Source organism: Vigna angularis, chromosome 6, assembly GCF_016808095.1.
Source record: "Vigna angularis cultivar LongXiaoDou No.4 chromosome 6, ASM1680809v1, whole genome shotgun sequence".
NCBI classification, from domain to species: Eukaryota; Viridiplantae; Streptophyta; class Magnoliopsida; order Fabales; family Fabaceae; genus Vigna; species Vigna angularis.
The window spans coordinates 9,137,606-9,153,298 of NC_068975.1; the positions used below are offsets into that span (position 1 = coordinate 9,137,606).

Consider the following 15,693-nt stretch of genomic DNA (forward strand, 5'->3'; position numbering starts at 1 on the left):
CCTATGATCCTTGACCAAGGCTGTCCACCAAATTAAGGCATAGCCTTGAAAACTTAGAGAAGCCATGGTGACTCTCTTTTCATCATCTATTTGGTGGCCCTCAAACAATTGCTCAACTTTCATTTCCCATTCTAGGTATTCTTCCACATCATCCTTTCCATGAAAGGAAGGAAGATCAATTTTGGGCTCTCTTGGATGGTGCTCTCTGACTCTATGATGTCTTCTAGGAGGCATTTGGTAGTGGTCATCATTGTGATGACTACTACATTGCTCAAGCTTACTAGGAGAAGATGATGATTCTTCTCTTCTCCTATGGGAAGATCTCTCTTTCTTTTTGTGTTGATTAATCAAAAGTTGACTAATCATGTCTTTGAGCTCACTAATCTCTCTATCCCTTTGTTCAAATTTTTGCTCAAATTCCTCCCTTAAAGAACTCTCACTATGGGGTTTCAAACTTCCTTGCACACTTGATTGACTCATTCTTGTCAAAGGAAAAGGTTTTCACAAGGTTTTCATAATATTTGACAAGTAATGAGTGAAAAGATTTTCACAAGCTTTCTTTGTTTTTGGTGAAAATTTTCTAAAGAGATTCTAGAGGCAAAAGATGTTTCTAACTAGCTCCCAGGAAGAAGAGGTGAGTCACAAATGGACAAGCTTAGAAACCAAGTTCTTCCTTAGCCAAAGTTTCCTTAGAGTTATCTTTTACCTTAGTTTCTAAGTAGAAATTCTTCAAATTCTTTTCAAATGTTATGAAATGAACCTAAAACAAAAGAAAGGTTGACTAAATGCTATGCAATCCTATATACCACGGAGACTTAAAAAAAACCAAAAAGATGAAGCATGAAATTAAAGAAAGCAATAAAGATGCAAGAATGTAAATGCTAGCCGACCCTAAGTGAAAGTGCAAGTGACACTTGGAGCCCCTTGACACACTTCCACACTAAGAAAATGAAATTGGACTATTACAATGTTCAATTGTGAACTTGGAATTCCTTCAAGAGCATTTTTCCAAGTCACTTGGCTCAAAAACAGCAAAGAAAAAAAATAAAATACAATTTCAAACAGCAAATTCCGTGATATTTGGTGTAAATAAACTTGAAATGAGGCCTAGAAGTAATGTGAGCTTTGTCTTCTTGCTGCTGCAGAAAGCTACTCAAAATGAAAGTGTGAGTTGCTCTTTTTCCAGGTTTGAAATGCTGCTATAACAGAGTTTTTCAGCTGCTGGACAGTGGTGTTTGGGCTGCTGTTGAGTCTTTCTTCTTGCTCCACTTTCAATTCTCAAACCACTTCCTAGAAGGCTACCAAAGTAGGAGTAGGTCTCTGGTGCTGGATGCCCCAAACAGCTTGCACACACACTCCAAAACTCATTAGAAATCACACCAAACAGATTAAAAATCTGCACCAAATTTCTGCACACTGCACCAGTATAGGCTGCTGTATTGAACACTTTAGATGCCAAAAATAGACACAAACAATTGGAACAGAACACAAATGAAAGTAGGTACACAAGAGGAACTTATCAAAGGCACTAGAATGGATGAAGAAAGCAAGAAAAACACAAGCACAGTTCAGAAATTATTCCAAATGCAAACTGTTTGATAATTTTCAGAAGTGTTTGATAAAATGCCCCAATGAATTTCAGATTTTGTGTTTTTTGATTTTCAGGGCCTGTAATCTGGATTGGTTGGTTCTAACATCTTTTTAACACTTGATACTTCTTCTTTTGATCATATATTTTCATTTTTAAACATTGAACCAGCCTTTTCACAATCCAGTAATGAATTTTACACTAAAATTACCAAAACAGTGGCTGGAAAAACAGAAACTGCACTAGAGAAATGAACTAAAATGGTGGTTTTGGAACCCAAAATGAGTGGCAGTGATTCAACAACTTTGATGAATGTTCAAACAACTTTTCTTGGTGATATTAAACATGTTTAAACTCTTAAACAGCTGAAACAATGATTAATATTCAGAATCACTGATCCACTTCCATTTTTAACTCAAAAATGATGGTTTAAATATCCAATCTGCATATAAATTCATTTTTGACCAAATAAGCAGTATTAACAACTTTCAAACATCCATTTAGACTTGCTCAAGCTTTCCAAAAGCGGGATTCGAAAATCACCCTTGCTATGGCCAAATTATGCAGCAAAAACCATCAATTAACCAACCAATTTTAGTTTTTCATGGATTCAAAAACTGGACAGCAAAGGAAATGACTCTAAGAAGTGTAAAAACACAGATCTAAGCTAGATTTAATATGCTTAGCATGACCAAACTCAGATTAGACCAAATCAAGTATATTAGCACGGTGAAAAGCTAGAAGTTCAAGCTGAAATGGTGAATGGTTAAGGATTTTGAGCAACCACACTATACATATTGCATTTTAGTGCTTGTTTTGGTTTGCTATACCTTAAGACACATTCAACAACATCACACAATGTTGTACCAAGCTCCAGAATCAAAAGAAAACCATTGAAACAATTTTAGAAATTTAGCACCAGATTTAAATTCTATATCAGAATTCACAATGGAAAACAAATCAGATTTGCATTTTGATGCTTCAGCTTGTATAACCCAGGCTAGATCAAGTCCTCATTGCCTTATTTGGTATATATACAGCTTGTTTAGCACTTGAAAATCAATTAAAACGAAATAATCCAGCAAAAAAGAAAACTGAACAAAGATAGAAATAATACTGCAACAGTAAATTGCACAAGACTTAAAACAATACAGAATTGAAATGTAAAGCTGTAAATAACCCAAACAAGAAGGTTTGACCGATTAAAATGAAAGGACAATATAAGCACACAAAGGAAACTAAAATTGAATGACTGGAAAAGCAATACAGAATTGAAAACAGCAACAAAATAGAAACAGAAACAGAAACAAACTGGACTGAAAACAGAAACAGAAATAGCACAAAGTGGACTGGAATTAAATAGCAGAATGGAAAGGCACTTAGCTATGGTTTGCGTGGACAACCAGAGCTCTAGATACCACTTGATGGAAGCTTGCTATGGGTGAGACTCATTGAACCAGGAAGCCAAACAGCAAACGTTCCAGTGAGCAGAATGAAGGCAGCAGAATTCTGAGATAGATGCAGAGAATGGTATGGTTTCAGTGAAGAATGGAGTGAGTTAGAACCTCTCAGCTCAGAGGGCCTTCCTACTTTGGAAGGAAGCTAGAGGTAAGGAGAAAGAAAATGAAGAATTGGGTTAACTCAAGAGCAAAGGTAAGTTGCAATTTCATTTCTGCAGCAATTGGACTAAGCTCAAAAGTGTCTACAAAAGGGGGAAGAGGTCTCCTATTTATAGGAAGATAAGAGCCTCAAATCTAAAATGAAATTCAATCCAAAAGCAAATGAAATTAAAGAAAAAGGCGCCAATTTGCTTCAGCTTCAAACATGCCTCATTCCAACTCAGCAGCACACGTGAAACAACACCAATTCTGAAACGCTGGGCTAGCTAGGTTATTGGTTGAGCTTTTTTGATAGCTTTGGCAGCAAGCTTCTCCCTCCAAGTCTCTCTTTTCACGTGCTCAAATGCTATGCTGGCAGCTGCTCCCTCCAATTTTATTAATCCTACAAAGCAAAGAAAAATGTGCTTTTAATTATGGGAAGAAGGATTAATGTAAATTACCTTCCATAGAAGCAAAAGGGTAGGTGATCCTTCTTCCTCTTGAATCCTCTTTGCCATGGCTCTAGTAAGAGGTCCAATGTGTGTCTTAGATGGTCTTCCATCAGTGGACCTTATGATAGGTGGTAGGATCTGAATAGACTGAGGAACCTAATGTGTATTGAGGGTTGAGACATGGAAAAAATTCACTTGCAAAAGACTTTCTGACGTTCAAATAAGTAAGAGAGTTTGAATCTTTATGAGTAAGAAAGAATGAATAACAGTGAGATTTGTCTGTGTCTTTCTTGGTGAAATATCATGTGTATTGTTGGATTTTAAAGTATAAGAGGCAAAAGAATGAAAGGGAAACTGATATGTTTTATTAAGCAGAAGCAATAAATATTTATACTACAAAATTTGTAACTGATTTGAGAAATATCTACTAAACCTAATTAATTAAATAATGAATAAAATCCTCCTAAAAATTAGGATAGGAATATATTTTTATTTAACTTATTTGACTTCTTCAACCAAATGTTGTTTGAGTCACAAAATTCCAACAATCTCCTCCTTGACTCAAAGTCAGCATACACTAAGTTTTTTCGTCCTTGACCATATCATCTAAAGTTCCTTCACTTTTGGAAGTCCCGATCACAATTTCTTTCTTAGTCTTCACGTCCTTACAATCTTTCACAACTTTCTCATCTACTTGTAGTTGTTCTTTTGAATTTTCCGCATTTTCAGCTTTTGCTTCGGGAAGAGTTGTCCTAGGATGCTTTTCTTCCTCTAATTTTTCTAGTTTAATTTGACTTTCACCAAATTTAATACCCACTAGCTCTACTTTCTTGTCATTCAGAGATGGAGTTCTTTTAGGTCCTCTGACATCCGTATGTACTAATTGCATCTTATTTGTTGCTCTCCAAGATTTGTCTTTTGGAAAAGACAACCTTGTTTGTTTTCCATATTGCAAAGTTGCGCATACGGGTGATTTCTCCTCCAATTCAAGCAGCCCTTGTACTTGTATGTTGTCTTCAACCTTGTGCACATAAAACTGCTCTTTATCAATCAAATTCAAAGCAAAGCTCTTGCCTTTCATTTGAACTCTGAATAATTCTTTATTATCTGAATCTTTAATCATGTAGGTTTTATCTTCAAATAGAACTTTATAGCCTTTCTCTAGAAGTTGGCCAACACTCAAAAAGTTTTGATCAATTTTAGGAACGTATATAGAACATCAGTAATTAATTTCAAACCTGTTCAACCTTTGATCGCGATGGTTCCTTTGCCCTTCACTGCTATTTTTGCTCCGTTTCCAATTCTGACATTTGTGTTGTAGGTTGCATCAAGATCTTTGAATATTTCTTTATCATAAGTCATGTGATTCGTGCAACCACTATCAATTAGCCAACTTTCTATTGATCTTGTAGTATCAAAGCAAGAAACAACAAAAAGTTCTTCTTCTTCACCCTCTTCAACAACAGCTTGTACATTCTCTTTTGTTTTTGATGACTTGCAGATTTTCTCCACATGCCCTAATTGTCCACATTTATGGCATTTCACATCTGGCCTCCACCAACACTTTGTATGTGGATGATTGTTTTTCTTACAAAAAGGACATGATGGAAAAACATGAGAGGATTTGCTATCATTTTTGTGGTTGAAACTTCCTGACTTTTTTTCTAGCAATTTAACTGCCAAAGCCCCTTCAATATGCCCTTCTTCTCTCATGAGTCTTCTTTGTTCTAGAGCCTGAAGTGCAGTCAAAAGTTCTGCCAAGGTAATAGTAGAAAGATCTTTTGAGTTCTCCAAGGAAGTCAATGTGGCTTCATATCTTTCTGGAATTGTTACAAGTATTTTTTGAACAATTCGAGAATCAGGAATATCAGTGCCAAGAAGATGTATTTTGTTTGCAATGCCGAGAAGCTTGTCTGCATAATCTTTAATTGTCTTCAAATCTTTCATCCTCTGCATCTCAAGTTCTCGAACCAGATTCAAAGCTTGCATTCCTTTGATTCTCTCACTGCCTTCATACTCTTCCTTCAAAAACTTCTAGATTTCATATGGCGTTTTCAATGTCATTATTCTGTTCAAAATGATTGGAGATACGACTGTGAACAAAATTGATTTGGCTTTGGATTTTCGAAGCCTCTTTTCCTTGTGACTTTTCATTTGAGCAACCGCAGGATTATTTGGCAAGGGAGACACTTCGTAATCCTCTTCTACTTTCAACCAAATGTTGTTTGAGTCACAAAATTCCAACATGTATTTATAAGGTTTCTCGACCCTATAATATTTATTGTAAAAACTGATAATATCAAGAAAATATAAAATAATATCAAAAAATATAATAACTTACCATATATATATATATATATATATATATATATATATATATATATATATGACTATTAGCAAAATAATAGTAATAACGTGATACCTTACCTGATATACCAAATATTATGTAAATGTATGGTATTAAGAAATATCATGACGTAATCAAAATATCGAGATTTGAACTCATATACTGTTAATATATGAATATTTGCACAAAAAAATTTATCTTAGAATATCGTTCAGTCACTTTAGGTCAATAAAGCTGAATGGACCTTGTTGAAACATATCACTTAGCATGTTTGTTAGACCAGATATGTACATAAGCCCCTTTAAGTTCAAATGTTTGATTAGCGTGTATGAGGAATGCTTGTTGTGACTATAACTGACCATTTGGCTAAGTCGTAGCTGACTTTATATTTGCAGGTGGATTGGTCATTCGGCTAGACTATAAGTAGTTGTCTTTGACCATGAATGTTGCCTTGAGTGTTTTTAATTATTGACTTGGGTATGATTTAGTGTCATTTATCTAAGAAAGCTTTGTATGGCTGACTTGGGCAAACTTTATGTGTGTTGCTGATTTAGGCAAGCTCGGGTGCTACCTAAGCTGGCTTCATTTGATGCTACTATCTAGGTAGACTAAGGTGCTGCCTGAGCGGGCTTAACTTGTGTTACCATCTAGGTAACTCGGGTGCCATGTTTGTGGGCTTATGTTACCATCTAGGTAACTTGGGCGCCATATTTGTGGGCTTGTGTTGCTGCCTAAGTAACTCAGGTGTCACATTTGTGGTCTTTTGCTATTGTCTAGATAACTCAGTGTCTCGTCTAAGGGCTTTGCTTATGTTATTGTCTAAGTAAGTTATCGTCTAAGTAACTCGGTGCCTCGTTTGAGGACTTTCATTTATATTACCCTTTAGATAACTTAGTGGCTCGTTTGAGAGTTTTTCTTCTGTTATTGTCTTAGTAGCTCGGTGCCTCCTCCGTGGGCTATCCTTATGTTATTGTTTAGGTAACTCAGTGCCATCTGAGGGCTTTGCTTATGTTACTCTCAAAGTAACTTGATGCCTCGTTTGAGAGCTTTCGTTTATGTTACCATCTAGATAATTTAGTACCTCGTTCGAGGGATTTTCTTAAATTATTGTCTAAGTAACCCAATGTTTCGTATGAGGGCTTTCATTTATGTTACCATAGATAACTCAGTGTCTTATTTGAGGGTTTTTCTTATGTTACTGTCTAAGTAAGTCGGGTGTCATGTTTGTGGGCTTATGGTGCCATGTTTGTGGATTTTATGTTATCATCTAGATAATTTGGTGTCGTATTGGAGGGATTTTCTTATGTTATTGTCTAAGTAACTTGGGTGCCACATTTGTGGGCTTTATGTTATCGTCTAGATAATTTGGTGTCTGATACACTGTTGCTAACGTTATGAAATTACTACTACTTAATAAGGTAACTTTAGTATTGTCAAGTTAGTGGTTAACGAACTAGATATAGTTAAATTAATACTGCGACGTATCTCAACGAATACAAATTTTTTTTTAAATAATTGATTCTTATAAAATCTTACTCAAAAGTTTATAAAACACAATACAAATACTAAAAGATAAAAGTAAAAATCTATCCAAATGAAATTAATATTGAAGATTGATATAAATATAAATATAATAAAATAAAAGACTTTAAAAAAATTGTATTAAAATAGGCTAATTTTGTCCCCAAGGAAGGTTGATTGGTATGTTTTTTTTTTGGCTTCCTCCTCTTTCTCATTGGTTTAAATGTAATATTGATGATGTTATTAATGGTTCTCTTGATGTATTTAGTTGTGAGGGTATTTTTGTATATTGTCATGTTTCTAATGTTTGCTGTTTCTCTTCATATCTTGGTGTTCATAATGTTTTATATGTAAGTGTGATCTTTTTATTTTACAATGGACTAATCTTTGGATTGAGTGTGACTCTGAACTTATTATTCCAACTTGTTCCAATTCTTTTATATATTGATTTTCAAATTTATAGAGAGTAATCTAAATAATGAACTTGGTACTAGATTTCAATATTATACTTGACGAAGTTTCTAACTTTATTTATCCTAACTTTTGCAGAAACATGTTTGATTTATCTTTTTACAGGTTAGAAATTAATGTGTCAATTTTGGTCCCTTGTTATTTATTTTGCATATGATATTTAAATGTGTTGCATATGTTTGATGTTTTTTTGTCGTGTGAGATGATACACACAACATGATAATTAACACTCTCATTTTTATTAAAAAAAAAGCGTTAACAGTGATATGATATATAGAAAGAGAAAAATTAATAAAAGGTAACATGTGTATAATAAATGTTTGAAAAAATTCGGTGTTTAAAAATTATTATTCATTTTTTAAATTTACAAAGAGAAAATTTTGAAAATCCTTTTTTTACACACTCTCGTAGGTTAAAATTTATCATTTTGTACTAATTTTGTCTTTTTTGTTTTAATAAATTTCAACACAGGCTTATCTAAAACAATTGTTACAAAATGTATTCCTAGCACTTTATATTTGTAAAACAAGGAATTCTTTGAAAAATTTTCCTTGACAAATATTTCATTATTTCAGACTAACACCACATTGATAGATACATTTAATATTTGAAGAGAAGAACAATGAACTGTACAATAATTTCAATTTTAGTGTTTTCATAAAGACTTTGTTTCACCAATTAATGGGCTACAAGAGCTTACTATACCTATAAGCAATTTGTTGTAATTTTTGTGGGGGAAAGGTTAGGTATTAGGTTTTTTGTGATTGTAGTTAGAATTGGAAGAATAGTGTTGAAATCATTAACCTATGACAATAAATATGCATCAATTCAATTTATGTGTAGTCCCTTTCACAAACCTAAATAGAAACCAAACAAAACATACATCTTCACGTCACACTTTACATCATATTAAAAATCATAGTTATTTTTCTTAATTTTAGGATTTAAAGTTTTAGGACTAACTTAATAACATTTTTTTTTTCAAAATTCAAACATTGAAGTCAATTTTTTTATAAAATACATTAAGTTTACAAAATTTTGTACGAATAAAAATTAAGTAATTTTTATCACCCTACTTTATTTTGATAAATAATATATTATTTAAAATATAAATGAATATCTTTTGTTAAATAGATACCAATGATATAAAGACAAAAGTTTATTGTTTATTACCTTACCTCCATCTCTTCTTTTATCATATTAATCTTTACTAAAGTACGTAATTTGCATGATATAAATATTGATATAGACTAAATATATAAAATAAGATTTTATTTCTTTCTCAATGCATATAGTAATTTCAAAAAGTGTTAGTCAATACTCTACTGAAAGGAAATTTCAAAGTAAAATAATATACTTTCAGAATAGACATTAAATTAATTGTTTTTATTGGCAATATGGTAAAAGTTAAATTGGAATCTAGAACCAAAGTCCAAAAAGTAAAATGAAGTGTCAACTTTTTAATTGAAAATAATTGTCAGTTTCACCCCAATGACAATCTTACTTAAAAACTCAGTAAAATGATTACAAACACTCACCCTCATGCTCTATAATGCTTAACACAATAACATTCATTCCTAAAATTTGATAGTCCCATATTGTTTAAGAATAGAGATCAAACATTTTTTAAAAACAAAACTATAACAAAATTTCATGTTCTAAGATCAATTTTAACAATATTACTCGAAAAACTTAAAATCAAACGCAAAATCGTAAAGCCCAAAACTGAACATTCGATCCTTTGAATTCTTTAACCAATTATCAAGCCAACTCAAGCACATATTTATGTTTCACCACAAGTATATCAGTATCAATCTTTTTCAAATTCATTAGTGATTTAATCAGATATATATGACAAATGATTAATGAACCTCCTCACCAAATGGTGCATAACCATGATGAGTAATCAAGTAGTTTGATGATTATTTAAAATACAAGGAGACTAAAATTTTTTGTATGATAATTACATTACTCATAAATAGTGGAACATCAGATTACAATATTTTAGGATAAAACATGTGTTGAGGTTCATCCTTTACTTCACTGTATTACAAAAGCACACCTAGAAAAGAATCATCAAAACTAATGTTTAATTACTTCTTTTTGCTCTTTCTTGCTAATATACCCTTTTTCTTGCTAATATACTCGTCTAAATCTACTCCAGCTATAAGTTTTCTGTCATCGTTTGCCATTATGTTCATTCAGCATTATTGGTACCACTATTGCTCCCTCTCCTGCTTGCTGTTGTGTTCTTCAATATCTACAAAGAGCAATTACATGGCTCAGTAAGATAAAGCCAAACAAAACTGACACAGCAATGATGAACTTTTTTTTTTCCTACTACAGATTTCTCCCAACCAAAGACTACTAATCTCACTTGGGTTGTTGTGATTATCATCAAAGACAAGTTTTAACACACATCGGGATAAAATATGCAAATTTGGTAGTGTATTCTAGTAAATAAGTACCAAAAGTGGTCTGCTATGAGCACATAGGAGAAGTAACAAGCTTATGAAACCTTGGTATTTTTTCGATGCCCATATAAAACAGGAATAAAAGGAACCAAGTTCCTTCCACTTCATCCAATAACTCAAGGTTTTCTTAACCATTTTGATGTCATATGAAGTCCTAGCTTAAGGACATGTTTGGATGAGCTTCTCCATAAACATTTCTAGACGAAAAAATGTAAACAAAAACATGAAACTGACTTTTACATAAGCATAAATTAGCTCATGCATAAACTAATTAACTTGTGGAAAAGTCAGTTTAATTTTTTTCTTATTTTGTACTCTCATAAAGCTTTATGAAGAAACTCGTTCAATCAAATTGAAAGACTAAACTGATATTGATGGTTTCATAAACCATGCATAAGCTAACATGAATATCCCCTTTGTTCCTTTATAAAACAAATTTTAGAGTACACAAATCAAAAATAGGTAGAGTAAGTAATGAGTTAGAGAGATGTATATATAGTTATAATGATGATGCCATGCTAACAAAATAAGCAAAATTAGCATACTTGTCTAAGCATTTGGTTCTCATTCTGCAAAGTAGAAAGTCTTTCCTTGAGCTCTGAATTCTTCTTCTCCAAGTCTTTGACTCTTGTTTCCAAATCAATCAAGTAAGCCTTCTTCCTCTCCCTCGCTTGTTGGGCCGAAACTCTGTTCCTCAATAGCCTATTTCCATTTCAAATTCCCTCAGTGAGTCACAGGAGAAAAGTTTCAGTAGAGGCTAGACATGACCAAGGTTATATGTATACCTACCTCTTAAGCCGCTTGCTTTCTTTATCAGCTGGGCTTCTCCCTCTCTTCTTCTGACCCTCTCCCGTCCCCTGAGCACGTTCTGCACCAGCATTTGAACCAGCTTCCGGCCGAGAGGCTGCAGTTCCACCACTTTCCCCTCCAATCTCTGGCACTCTCCTTATCTCTTCATCACTTTCAAGACCTGTATTTTTCCAAATTCACAAGTTCAAACCCACAATAAGTAAAATACAATAGCAGTCCTTTTCTGAACATTAATTATTTTCTGAACAAACCAACACAAAAAGGCCTCTTATATATAGTAGAACATTTATAACAAAACTAAAACTATATTATATTAATTCATAAGTCAAGATGCTAGATACTGAAAAAGGATGTTTCGTAATTTAATTTTAAAAAGTTTAATCACATACAGTAGAGGTATTCTGCGAAATTAAAAGTCCACAACTTTTATAAAGAAAATTTTCTCTTATACAAATTTCAAGGAATTGAAGAATTTTGAGTTCTTTGTAAGATCCAAGACTCATATAGGAACAGTTATAAAAAGACATTTTTCATTCAAAAAAGTTGAGATAGCCATAAAATGTGATATGCTGACGGCACTTCTGGTTAACTTCATACCCGGTTGCTTTGTATTAGCCATAGGACCTGATGTAGTTTGCATAGATTGAGCATCAGAAGTAGCATATGGAATATCACCAGACATCTAACCATAGAAGAACAATTAGTTTATATTAGTATTAGTATTTAGTGTATCATTTTTGCATAATGATGTACTAACTATGATGTCAATGAAGTCTATAAGTAAAATACATTATTTTATGAAATATAACATACATAACACTTGTTACAGTAAATAATTACAAAGCTCAAACAAAATTAGTAGCATACTTGTCTATATCTAAACAAGCTAAGCTACACAAGTGATAAATACAAAATTACATGCTAGAAATAAAATTTACGGTCTAGTATATAACTAAGCATATCACAACATTAAAAGTGAAAAGCATAAGAGTATATCTTCGAGGTTTTCATAATTTTCAAACTTTACTCAAGCATGTCCAACTTCGAGTAATTGAGTCTGAGAATGCATAACTTCAACCAATGGTGCGAGTGCAAGTTCACACATTTTTGCTGCTACACTTGTGATTTAACCCCAGTTGATAAATGACAGAATCAAGTAAATACTTTACCGGTTGCCCGTTTGCTAGATGGGGATTTGGTATTTGAGAATCATGTCCAGATGATGAAGAGAAGTCAGCATCTTCTTGTTCTTCCCATTGCATCCCTGCCTTGGAATTGTTTCCTTGGCCATAGTTGATCTCATTATCTAGATCATCAGCATCTTCTTCTTCATCATCATCACCCTCCACTCCAGCACCCTCTGATATCCATATTCATCTTGTTCATTGTAAATTCTGATGTGGGAAAGACCAAAAACAAAAAGCATTTATGCACAGGCTAACCTTGCTGACTTGTGAATCTAGTCTTGCACTGGGGACAAGATTGGCTCACATTTTTCAGCTCATACTCGTAACAAGAATGACAAAGTGAGAAGCCACACTCATGACAAGCAACAAAGACATCACCAGTAGCCGTTAATCCAATGGTATCACCACATATTTGACAAATCTGACCATTTAAATTCTTCAAGGGTTTAGACTGCAGAGTATAGAAATTATACAAGTCAGAATTAGAATTACATGACCAAAATTTAAGTTTATGCGGATCAATCTCTTGCAAGACGATATGCAAAAGCAACAAGCCCCATCCATACGAGTTTAGAAGGACACAAACAAGTAAGATTCCATCATGGCAAGATTTTTTAATGAATTTTCCATGAAATCTTTTGTATGATCAGGATCAGACAATTAATTACAGTTAACAAGCATTTTTCATTACCAACACCAGACTGCAACCTGCAATCAAAATTCTTTCAAGTGCCAATGGCCTCATCATCTAAGAGATTAGGCAGTACTATTTCAAAGAAAAACCTTATCAATTACCACCTGCCAGATGTTGATTCAAAACCACACACTACATGCAAATTACAAATTCAAATTCAACTCCTAAACACCACGACCAATGGGGAATCACACCAGCAATTAAATACATCAAGATCCAACCATCCTACCAACACCACTAAACAATGTTTAGCTGACCGACCAAAAAAATGCAAAAAGAAATCCAACCCAAACCTCCATGCAAGGAGAAGAAGAAAAACAAGGCACTCCAACACACTCTCAAGAAAGAACAAAACTTGCATGACCCATTTGCATTGCAAGCATAAAAACTCAAACTATGAAGTCAGTCGCACACAGTGAAAGAACAAAACTCCCAGAGCCAAAAAGAAAAACAGGAAACATGGTCTTCAGAAAAGTCCAACGAAGAAAAAATGTCGAAACAGAGCCAGAAGAACGAACCCCACTATCGGAACCGTGTCTAACTCTAACAAGTTCATTCCTTTCATGCGACCCAGTTACCATCCCACCACTTCGTTCCATCTCCTTGAAAACCTCCACCAACCCAACTCTCTCTCTCTCTCTCTCTTACTTCAGCTCTTGTTCCCGCTGCCATGTTCTGCGATTCTAAACGCGACTATGGCCGTTGGATCTTTCAAGATCTGACGGTGTAGAAAGGGTAATCGTGGAGCAACGTGAACCATGTCGAATTCGTGTAATCAAAGGCTGCTGTGAGTGATCGTGGAAGGTTCGGAACCGTTGGATCTGCATGCATCGGAGGGATGAAAATCGGGATGAGGAAATGGAATGGGGACCACGTGGCATGTGGGATGCTGTTATTCTCTTTCTGTTAGAAAAAACCTAATAAATAATTGGGTTCCTCCATTGTACTTTTTGGGAAGTTCTAGTTTCTCACTCACATCATGCAATGTAAACGCAGAAAAAAATCGTAGTTAAATTTGTACTATTTTAATTAGTTAGAATTAAAGTTTCATTTGTTTTTTTAAAGTATTGCAGCTATTGGATTTTAGTTTATGCGTAATTTTAATTCTGATATTTGGGTCATTTAAGTATTATAATTGTGTCATTTTAAGTATGATATTTTCTAATTATGATTTTTTAAAAGTCAATTAATAAAACTGAATTATTGGAAACTAGAATATGACATTCCAGATTCTTGAAGGATTCATGTAACAATTGGAACTTAAAATAATAAAATTCAGATCTATACTTATACCTATATACTAAAGCCACTTGATAGATAGTGGAATTTTTGGTGCCATCCTTTTAGGATTTTTATTTCCATTCAAAACTCTAATTTTCTTTTTAACCAGTCACATCACTTTCTAATAAATGATTTTTTTTTTCACTAAATCAACTATGCTATTCTTTCAGGATTCCCTTAAACCCCTCATGACAGATTTTAATTAAATGACATTTATCGTAATTATTTAATATTCAGTTTCATTTCTTTAATCCAATCTTTTTTTTATATATATTCTCTGCATTGTTTACATTTGCACATTTTCTTAAACTTCTCCTTTTGTTATTCAACTTTTCCCTTACAGAATTAATATCTACTTCTCATGAATGGATAAAATAAAAAAGAAATCTTTCGTATTTTCTAAGTTATGTTATAATGTGCAAGCAAATGAATTGCGTATAACCTGTTTCACTAATATTTTGCACAACATAACTTTTTTCCCCTTTCAATGATTGGAAATAGAATTCAATATAACTTGATTAAAGATGTAAATATTAATATTGGTGACAAAATTCGGAGACTAAAAAGTAAAAGTCACGCGTGAGGGAAGATTTCAAAAAATACGATACCTTTATATTATTTTCTTAATTTTGCAAGGTTAGATATTTATTTTTAATAATATCCGAAAAATCATTAATAAAAAGTAATTTTTAATAGTGTCATCAAAATGGGTTGAAACAGGTTGGATTGAAAAAAAATGTAAATTTTTTTATGCCAACTAATTTTGACCCGGCTCACACAGGTTGAACCCGTGGTGGGTTGGGTTGGCCTCATCTATTTTTTTTAATTAAATTAAATTAATTATTCAAATCCTATTTTTTTTATTGAAGTCAAATTAATTAAATTAATTATAGCAATAGAGCCTTTCGCGCTGTTGTCTTTCCAAAAGTTCCCCTATGCAAATAAAACTCTAAGATTATAGATTTGATAATATTATAGATGGAGATAAAGAAGAATATGCTTCAGAGCATAATACTGTGAATTTATCCATTCAGGACTCCAATTTAATAGATGGATAATATTATAGATTGGATAATTCAGAAATATATCATTTGTTTGATCTTGTTTTTAGACCTATTTACAAGCATGATAGTTTTATCTTATGCTATATATTTTTGTTAACGGCTATATGTAGTTTCTTGGTCAAACGGTTGTGTATGTCTCATTAAACTAAATTGGCAAAATTTTATGCTTGATAGCTTATAATATATATAACAATATATTTCTTTTG

The 15,693-nt window shown here is 33.0% G+C and overlaps 1 protein-coding gene across 1 annotated transcript; it reads right to left on the reverse strand.

Annotated features, from left to right (window-relative positions):
• Positions 1 to 9,880: 9,880 nt before the first annotated feature.
• Positions 9,881 to 13,814, reverse strand: LOC108341042 (cellulose synthase A catalytic subunit 1 [UDP-forming]). The gene is made up of 7 exons (XM_017578649.2): positions 13,661 to 13,814; positions 12,704 to 12,899; positions 12,431 to 12,621; positions 11,859 to 11,943; positions 11,241 to 11,421; positions 10,997 to 11,153; positions 9,881 to 10,237 (listed from the first exon to the last, which is right to left on the reverse strand). The coding sequence occupies exons 1-7, from the start codon at positions 13,739 to 13,741 to the stop codon at positions 10,175 to 10,177; spliced, it is 954 nt and encodes a 317-aa protein (XP_017434138.1). The 5' UTR covers positions 13,742 to 13,814; the 3' UTR covers positions 9,881 to 10,174.
• Positions 13,815 to 15,693: the final 1,879 nt, after the last annotated feature.

Bases quoted from the DNA above. Each gene is read 5' to 3' on its own strand.
- LOC108341042 (XM_017578649.2), bottom strand. From the start codon at position 13,741: ATGGAACGAAGTGGTGGGATGGTAACTGGGTCGCATGAAAGGAATGAA. The intron at 12,900-13,660 runs GTTCGTTCTTCT...TATACTCTGCAG, and splicing joins GACACGGTTCCGATAGTGGG to TCTAAACCCTTGAAGAATTT. The intron at 10,238-10,996 runs GTATGCTAATTT...TGCTCTTTGTAG, and splicing joins AGAACCAAATGCTTAGACAA to ATATTGAAGAACACAACAGC.